This window comes from Mizuhopecten yessoensis, unplaced genomic scaffold, assembly GCF_002113885.1.
Source record: "Mizuhopecten yessoensis strain PY_sf001 unplaced genomic scaffold, ASM211388v2 scaffold716267, whole genome shotgun sequence".
Classification (NCBI taxonomy): domain Eukaryota; kingdom Metazoa; phylum Mollusca; class Bivalvia; order Pectinida; family Pectinidae; genus Mizuhopecten; species Mizuhopecten yessoensis.
In genome coordinates this window covers 496,902-506,663 of record NW_018480031.1, presented here as the reverse complement: position 1 = coordinate 506,663, position 9,762 = coordinate 496,902, and the positions used below count along the sequence as shown (strand labels likewise).

The following is a 9,762-nucleotide window of genomic DNA, read 5'->3' as shown; positions in this document are numbered from 1 at the left end:
TGGTGACTGTGTGGTGGTAAGTGGTGGTAGGTGGTGACCAGTAAGTTTGGTGACTGTGGTGGTGGGTGGTGGTGAGTGGTGGTGACTGGTGATCAGTAAGTGGGGTGACTGTGTGGTGGTGAGTGGTGGTGACTGTGTGGTGGTAAGTGGTGGTGAGTGGCGATCAGTAAGTGGGGTGACTGTGTGGTGGTGGGTGGTGGTGAGTGGTGATCAGTAAGTAGGGTAAGTGGGGTGACTGTGTGGTGGTGGGTGGTGGTGAGTGGTGGTTAGTAAGTGGGGTGACTGTGTGGTGGTGGGTGGTGATCAGTAAGTGGGGTGTCTGTGTGGTGGTGGTGTGGTGGTGGTGTGGTGGTGGGTGGTGGTGGTAAGTGGTGGTGACTGTGTGGTGGAAAGTGGTGGTGGTGTGGTGGTGGGTGGTGGTGGGTGGTGATCAATAAGTGGGGTGACTGTGTGGTGGTGAGTGGGGTGGTGGGTGGTGGTGGGTGGTGATCAGTAAGTGGGGTGACTGTGCGGTGGTGAGTGGTGGTGACTGTGGTGGTGGGCAGTGATCAGTAAGTTTGGTGACTGTGTGGTGGGTGGGGGTAGGTGGTGATCAGTAAGTGGGGTGGCTGTTTGGTGGTGAGTGGTGGTGACTGTGGTGGTGGGCAGTGATCAGTAAGTTTGGTGACTGTGTGGTGGGTGGTGGTAGGTGGTGATCAGAAAGTGGGGTGACTGTGTGGTGGTGAGTGGTGGTGACTGTGGTGGTGGGTAGTGATCAGTAAGTTTGGTGACTGTGTGGTGGGTGGTGGTAGGTGGTGATCAGTAAGTGGGGTGACTGTGTGGTGGTGAGTGGTGGTGACTGTGTGGTGGTGAGTGGTAACCAGTAAGTTGGGTGACAGTGTGTTGGTTGGTGGTGGGTGGTGAACAGTAAGTGGGTTGACTGTGTGGTGGTGGTGTGGTGGTAAGTGGTATTGACTGTGGTGGTAGGGGGTGATCAGTAAGTGGGGTGACTGTGTGGTGGTGGGTGGTGATCAGTAAGTGGGGTGACTGTGTGGTGGTAAGTGGTGGGAAATGGTGGGGGTGTGGTGGTGGGGGGTGATCAGTAAGTGGGGTGACTGTGTGGTGGTAAGTGGTGGTGAGTTGCGATCAGTAAGTGGGGTGACTGTGGTGGTGAGTGGTGGTGAGTGGTGATCAGTAAGTGGGGTGACTGTGTGGTGGTGGGTGGTGGTGAGTGGTGATTAGTAAGTTTGGTGACTGTGTGGTGGTAAGTGGTGGTGAGTGGCGATCAGTAAGTGGGGTGACTGTGTGGTGGTGAGTGGGGTGACTGGGTGGTGGTGAGTGGGGTGACTGTGGTGGTGAGTGGGGTGACTGGGTGGTGGTGAGTGGTGATCAGTAAGTAGGGTGACTGTGTGGTGGTGAGTGGGGTGACTGTGTGGTGGTGGTGGGTGGTGATCAGTAAGTGGGGTGACTGTGTGGTGGTGGTAAGTGGTGGTGGGTGGTGGTGAGTGGTGGTGATCAGTAAGTGGGGTGACTGTGTGGTGGTGGTGTGGTGGTGGGTGGTGGTTGGTGGTGATCAGTTAGTGGGGTGACTGTGTGGTGGTGAGTGGTGGTGGTGACTGTGTGGTGGTGAGTGGTGGTGGGTGCTGATCAGGAAGTGGGGTGACGGTGGTGGTGAGTGGTGGTGAGTGGTGATCAGTAAGTGGGGTGATTGTGTGGTGGTGAGTGGTGTGGGGAGTTGGGTGTGGGATGTGGGGTGTGTAGGTGGGTGGGGAATGGAGAGTGTGAGTGAGGATGTGGGTGTGGAGTGAGGTGATGGGTGGGAAGTGGGGTGATGGGTGGGGTTGGGTATGGAGTGTGATGGTGGGTGGGGAGTGGGATGTTATGGTGGGATAAAAATGAAAACAATATCCTTCTCTTAAATCTCTTGATTGTGATCCCACATGCACATGTTACGATACTGATATTATAAACTATAGATTAAATTAAGATTACCTATCAAATGAAATGCAGAACAATATCTCATATTTAAGAAGCCACATGATATGATAATACTTTAAGTCATTTTCCTTTATAGTTCAAAATTATCCTGTGATGGTGGGTGGGGGGTGTAGTGTGGTGGTGGGTGGGGTGGGGTGTGTAGTTTGGTGGTGGGTGGAGTGGGGCGTGGAGTGTGGTGGTGGGTGGCGTGGGGTGAGGTGTGGAGTGTAGTGGTTATAGGTGTGGGGTATGAGGTGTGGAGTGTGGTGGTGGATGGGGTGGGATAGCGTGTGGAGTGTGATGGTGTATGGGGTATGGAGTATGGTGGAGGGTTGGGGTGTGGAGTGTGGTGGTTGGTGGGATGGGGTGTGGATTGTGGTGGTGGGTGGGATGGGGTGTGAAGTATGATGGTGGTAGGTGGGGTGGGGTGTGGGGTGTGGAGTGTGGTGGTTGGTGGGATGGGGTGTGGAGTGTGGTGGTGGGTGGGATGGGGTATGGAGTGTGGTGGTAGGTGGGATGGGGTGTGAAGTGTGATGGTGGTTGGGATGGGGTGTGGGGTGTTGAGTGTGGTGGTAGGTGGGGTTGGGTGTGGAGTGTGGTGGTGGGTGGGATGGGGTGTGGAGTGTGGTGGTGGGTGGGATGTGGTATGGAGTGTGGTGGTAGGTGGGATGGGGTGTGAAGTGTGATGGTGGTTGGGATGGGGTGTGGGGTGTGGAGTGTGCTGGTTGGTGGGGTTGGTTGTGGAGTGTGATGGTTGGTGGGGTGTGGGGTGTGGAGTGTGGAGTGTGGTGGTTGGTGGGGTGGGATGTGGGGGGTATAGGTGGGTGGGGAATGGAGAGTGTGGTAGTGGGATGTGGTGGGGTGGGGTGGGGTGGGGTGTGGAGTACGATGGTTGGTGGGGTTGGGTGTGGAGTGTGGTGGTAGGTGGGGTGTGGGGTGTGGAATGTGGTGGTGGGTTGGGTAGGATGAGGTTTGGAGTTTGATGGTGGGTGGGGAGTGTGATGGTGGATGGGAAATGGGGTGTGAGTGAGGATGTGGGTGTGGAGTGAGGTGATGGGTGGGGAGTGGGGTGATAGGTGGGATGAGGATGTGGGTGTGGAGTGAGGGTGTGGAGTGAGGTGATGGGTGGGAAGTGGGGTGATGGGAGGAGTTGGGTATGGAGTGTGTTGGTGGGTGGGGAGTGGGATGTTATGGTGAGATAAAAAAGAAAACAATATGCTTCTCTTAAATCTCTTGATTGTGATCCCACATGCACATGTTACGATACTGATAGTATAGACTATAGATTAAATTAAGATTACCTATCAAATGAAACGCAGAAAAACATCTCATATTTAAGAAGCCACATGATATGATATTACTTTAAGTAATTTTCCTTTATAGTTCAAAATTATCATTATCAAAATTTGTCTGCTACAGGAAACTCGTGAATCATCATACAGGTCCCTGTGATTTAATACTTATTCTGGTCACTATGATCAAGCAGCATACAGGTCCCTGTGATTTAATACCTACTAGGGTCACTATGATCAAGCAGGAAACAGGTTCCTGTGATTTAATACCTACTAGGATCACTATGATCAAGCAGCATACAGGTTCCTGTCATCTAATACTTATTCTGGTCACTATGACCAAGCATCATTCAGGTCCCTGTGATTTAATACCTACTAGGGCCACTATGATCAAGCAGCATACAGGTTCCTGTGATTAAATACCTACTAGGGTCACTATGATCAAGCAGGAAACAGGTTCCTGTGATTTAATACCTACTAGGATCACTATGATCAAGCAGCATACAGGTTCCTGTGATTTAATACCTACTAGGATCACTATGATCAAGCAGCATACAGGTTCCTGTGATTAAATACCTACTAGGGTCACTATGATCAAGCAGCATTCAGGTTCCTGTCATCTAATAATTATTCTGGGCACTATGACCAAGCATCATACAGGTCCCTGTGATCTAATACTTATTCTGGTCACTATGACCAAGCATCATACAGGTCCCTGTGATCTAATACTTATTCTAGTCACCATGATCAAGCAGCATAGAGGTCCCTGTGATCTAATGCTTATTCTGGTCACTATGACCAAGCAGCATACAGATCCCTGTGATCTAATACTTATTCTGGTCACTATGACCAAGCAGCATACAGGTCCCTGTGAGTTAATACCTACTAGGGTCACTATGATCAAGCAGCATACAGGTTCCTGTGATTTAATACCTACTAGGGTCACTATGATCAAGCAGCATACAGGTTCCTGTGATTAAATACCTACTAGGGTCACTATGATCAAGCAGCATTCAGGTTCCTGTCATCTAATAATTATTCTGGGCACTATGACCAAGCATCATACAGGTCCCTGTGATCTAATACTTATTCTAGTCACCATGATCAAGCAGCATAGAGGTCCCTGTGATCTAATGCTTATTCTGGTCACTATGACCAAGCAGCATACAGATCCCTGTGATCTAATACTTATTCTGGTCACTATGACCAAGCATCATACAGGTCCCTGTGATCTAATACTTATTCTAGTCACTATGATCAAGCAGCATACAGGTCCCTGTGATCTAATACTTATTCTAGTCACCATGATCAAGCAGCATAGAGGTCCCTGTGATCTAATGCTTATTCTGGTCACTATGACCAAGCAGCATACAGGTCCCTGTGAGTTAATACCTACTAGGGTCACTATGATCAAGCAGCATACAGGTTCCTGTGATTAAATACCTACTAGGGTCACTATGATCAAGCAGCATACAGGTTCCTGTGATTAAATACCTACTAGGGTCACTATGATCAAGCAGCATTCAGGTTCCTGTCATCTAATAATTATTCTGGTCACTATGACCAAGCATCATACAGGTCCCTGTGATCTAATACTTATTCTAGTCACCATGATCAAGCAGCATAGAGGTCCCTGTGATCTAATACTTATTCTGGTCACTATGACCAAGCAGCATACAGATCCCTGTGATCTAATACTTATTCTGGTCACTATGATCAAGCAGCATACAGGTCCCTGTGATCTAATACTTATTAAGGCCACTATGATCAATCACATAAAGGTCCCTATGATAAAATACTTATTCTGGTCAATATGATCAAGCAGCATACAGGTCCGTGTGATCTAATACTTATTCTGGTCACTATGATCAAGCAGCATACGGGTCCCTGTGATCTAATACTTTTTAAGGTCACTATGATCAAGCAGCATACAGGTCCCTGTGATCTAATACTTATTCTGGTCACTATGATCAAGCAGCATACAGGTCCCTGAGATCTAATACTTATTTAGGTAACTATGATCAAGCGGCATACAGGTCCCTGTGATCTAATACTTATTAAGGCCACTATGATCAATCAAATACAGGTCCATGTGATCTAATACTTTTTAAGGTCACTATGATCAAGCAGCATACAGGTCCCTGAGATCTAATACTTATTTAGGTAACTATGATCAAGCGGCATACAGGTCCCTGTGATCTAATACTTATTAAGGCCACTATGATCAATCACATACAGGTCCATGTGATCTAATACTTATTCTGGTCACTATGATCAATCACATAAAGGTCCCTATGATAAAATACTTATTCTGGTCAATATGATCAAGCAGCATACAGGTCCCTGTGATCTCATACTTATTAGGGTCACTATGATCAAGCATCATACAGGTCCCTGTGATCTCATACTTAGTCTGGTCACTATGATCAAGCATCATGCTTACATGTTATGAATGACAAAAACAAACAAGAGGCCCATGGGCCTTAACGGTCACTTGAGTCTACAGTATTTATTTTTGTTGTTGAAATATGTACCAATTTGAGTAAAAAATAGTATAATGTTAACTTAACTTTGTCAGGACCATGAGCTGATCATTCCTAGACCAATTTTAAGTGAGATCGGCCTATTAGAACTTAGTAGCAAAATAGCGGCCATGGCAGCCAAATTGTATTTCTGATTGACCCGAAAAATAACAACACTTTGTCAGGACCATGAGGCGATCATTCCTACCAACTTTCAGTTCAATCGGTCCAGCAGAACTTGACTTTAAGTTTGAAATAGGTTTTCAAAATGGCGGCCGTGGCGGCCATATTGGATTTCTGATCGACCCGAAAAATAACAACACTTTGTCAGGACCATGAGGCGATCATTCCTACCAACTTTTAGTTCAATCGGCCCAGCAGAACTTGACTTTAAGTTTGAAATGTAAAATGTTAACGGACGACGGACGACGGACGACGGACGATGGACGACGGACGACGACGGACGAAAACGGATAGCAATAGGTCACTTGAGCTAAAGCTCAGGTGACCTAAAAATTATATATGCATCACATAAATAGCTTGATGTATGTTATTAGCATTCCTTAAGACTTTCAACACATTCTGTCTCACAAGGAAAGGCATATAGAGCCTTATTACATAAAGGACGATTGAGTCAATCATGATCTTAGTATAAAGACTAAGACAATGAAGCTTGACAGAGATTCCCAGTTTTGACCGTCTTTACAGATACATGACGTACGAGACTTGTTTATACAGGAAGTACACTAATTCTATAGCATTGTTGTCTGCAGGAGTTGATGACAGTATCCGCCTGTAAATTCATTTCTCACTTGTCCAAAGTGACAATACATCAATTAAGTAAAGCTAAACAGCTTTTATGTCTTCCTCAACACAATATACATCATATCAATTTTTTTTTTTTTAAATATCAAATTTCACAAAATATAGCTGGTGATATGTCATTTAAACTATATGTTTTTCCATGATGTGTTGATTTCGGCTTCAATATTTTCCTATAAACATTTCTAAATGAAACACACATGATTAAGATGTAACATTTTTTATGGAATGTTTTGCTTTCTGTTGATCATGAATGCCACCAGACTGCTGAAATGAACCCAAACCCGGACTAGAAATGACCCAATAAATCGATGTTAGCTATTACTAAGTGAAATCCTATATGATAATATTGACACTTAATGTACCTTGTAATCCTATATGATAATACAGACACTATGTACCTAGCTAGCTCAGCGTGTATTGTTACAACTATTGATGGTCACAACAAAAGCTGTATATATCTGGGGCATGACCACTGTCACTCTCAAGGTTAGCGTCATTACTAGACAAATATCTAAATATCTAGAAAAAGTGACATTGAGTTCGACCTTGAAACCCTGCAAATGAAACTAATTTTGAGGTATTCTCACACTTGACGTTTGTATAATGTTTGATTGAAATCTGTTGATCTGATATGAAGCTGTAACACTGTAAGTTGACCTTGGAACTCTGAAATAAATTTGATGTATTGCCACACCTGATGTCTACAAAATTTAATCAAAATTAATTCAGGGACAAAGTCTCCACAGAGAGATGACACTGAATCTGAATGGGAGGGAACAGGACGCCACCTGATGGTTCCTTCCCACTTCAAGACCCCTGCACACTACCATCCGAGCTAACAAGAGTGATTATGAATACAACTTGACATACTTTTAATAATTATAAACATAATTATTGGAAAATGAATAAACTTTACATTTACTATGGGATAGGACAGCCAAACTAAGGTAATGCTACCTATACTAGTTGCTCATATTTGTGTAGTAGGACAAGGAAAAGTGATAAAGATAGTGCCCTCTCTGGGGCTATAACATGCGACCCTTGGCTCTCTAGCCTGATGCTCTTAACGCTGAGCTAAAGGGGAATTCCCTACAGCTGACACTTGTAAGGCAACTAATCAATGCAAATCTTTTACACTATTCCCCCCTTTTTTCAAACATCAACCTAGGTTCTTTGAATCCCTGCCAAGGGTTCTCCTACTTTGAAAGGGCAGGGTCAACGGCACCAATTTGTAGTAGGATGAGGAATAGCAACTAAGATAGTAACGTCACTGGGGCTCGAACCCGCGGCCCTTGGCTCTCCTGTTACAGTGTTGCGTGTGGTCAACCCTTGTGGTGTATACTTGGCAAGGGGATACCCGAACCTGGGTTGTAAATAGTTGTGTCTTCGGGGGCGAAGACTTAGAAAAAGGAGGGAGGAATGTAGCGGAACTGGACTGGGTCTATCGTCAGCGACCAGATAGTCCAATTGGTGGAGCGTCCGTCTGGAGTTCAGTTTCGGGTTCATACACCAGTCTGGCCGTGCATTTTTCCTCTCCTGTTACAGTGGCCCCTTTACAGCCATCCATACACCAGGTTTCCTATCCCCTAGACCAACTCTCTATTGACATTCTTGGTGGTGTACCAGTAACATCCAATAACATGCGTTACATTATGGTTGTCTGTGATTACTTTAGTAAGTGGACGGAAGCGTATGCCCTTTCAAATCACACATCCCTTACAGTAGCTATTAAGCTGTGCTCTTAGTTTGTAGTAGGACGAGGAATAGTGATGAAGATAGCGCCGTCGCTGGGGCTCAAACCCGCGACCCATGGCTCTCTAGCCTGATGCTCTATCGCTGAGCTAAAGGGAAATTCCCTACAGCTGACACTTGTAAGGCAACCTAATCAATGAACATCTTTTACATTTGTTTTGAGTTTTAGGTCCTGGGTGTATGCATTTAATTCACATTCTGTCTCTTGCATTTGCCCTCTAATTTACATGGGGAGCTAATATATGATTTTGATTTAAACATATTTTATTGCAAATAAATATTTACAAAAGAATTGGACACAAGTTTTCACAACTTATCAAAGTTCTTTTCTTCAAATACTTGAATATAAACAATAACTTGATCAGGTAATTTACACAATATATATAAATTATGTTTTTATGTGGAAATGGAAAATAGAGAGAAAGAAAAGACGGAGAGTGAAACGAAGTAAAGGAAAGTAACACAGGTAGAGTCGGTGAAAAAAGAGTGATAGAGAGAGAAAGATGATCTCATTCAGCCAAACCGGTTGCATTTGCTGATATAATTTTGAACAGATTTTGCAATTGAGGTATTTTCATCATGGCTGAATTTAGGATCGCCATATAGGAGCAAGTCTAAAGTTAAATCATCACCAATTAAGAAGACTGCCCTGATGTCAGAAGAAGAAGAAGATGGATTATATCATAGGAAAGAATACACAGGTAGAGTCGGTGTAAAAAGAGTGATAGAGATAGAAGTGGGTCAGCTAAATATAATATATATATAAACTAAATACCTACAGAAAGTCTTGCTTGTCTTTTGAGTCAAGGAGTTTTGTTGAATTGGAAAGGAAAATGTAGCTGAACTAGTCTTTGACCAGGTACAACATTCATATAATTTTTAAAGCATTTATTTGATTTATGTCTGCCTTCACAGTGTCAATGTTGTCATTCTTCATTTCCCTAATGGTATAGTCAATTCTGTACAGCACAATTGCAATCACCATAGGGAAAAGTCATAACCGGTCGCTTAATAAAAGTGTTTGTTTAATAAAGTTTGGACCACATTATTTTACAGAATTTGACACGACTGACCCACTAACCGATAATTGACCATTATTGTAAGAGCACCAAATTGATAACAATTAAGATAACACTACAGACTTAAAAGGTTTAACACTATTACCACTTCTACTGTAAGTGGGTCAAGTTCATTTCTTCGAGAGAAAAAAATCTATTCCTTCCTCCTCAAATCTGCTAACTGTCCTTTTTCATTCTCTTGCCTGCAACAAAACAATAGCTTTTGTCCTGTTGATATCTGACCTTCAAGGTGGACATTGCGAGTCTCTAGTTTGTATTCCCTAGTTTTCTGACTATGCTACTGTCACTGTCTCTCCTTGTTATCACACAATGAAGAGTTCCAATAACAAACTGTGT

The 9,762-nt window shown here is 44.2% G+C and overlaps 1 protein-coding gene across 1 annotated transcript; it reads right to left on the bottom strand.

Annotated features, from left to right (window-relative positions):
- Positions 1 to 2,060: 2,060 nt before the first annotated feature.
- Positions 2,061 to 8,406, bottom strand: LOC110442448 (extensin-like). Its single transcript, XM_021486060.1, has 2 exons — positions 8,316 to 8,406; positions 2,061 to 3,235 (listed from the first exon to the last, which is right to left on the bottom strand). Exons 1-2 carry the CDS (start codon positions 8,404 to 8,406, stop codon positions 2,061 to 2,063), a joined length of 1,266 nt encoding a protein of 421 aa, XP_021341735.1.
- Between the last annotated feature and the right edge of the window lie 1,356 nt (positions 8,407 to 9,762).

Bases quoted from the DNA above. Each gene is read 5' to 3' on its own strand.
- LOC110442448 (XM_021486060.1), bottom strand. From the start codon at position 8,406: ATGGGTCGCGGGTTTGAGCCCCAGCGACGGCGCTATCTTCATCACTAT. The intron at 3,236-8,315 runs GTAAGGGATGTG...TTTAATCTATAG, and splicing joins AGCACAGCTTAATAGCTACT to TCTATACTATCAGTATCGTA.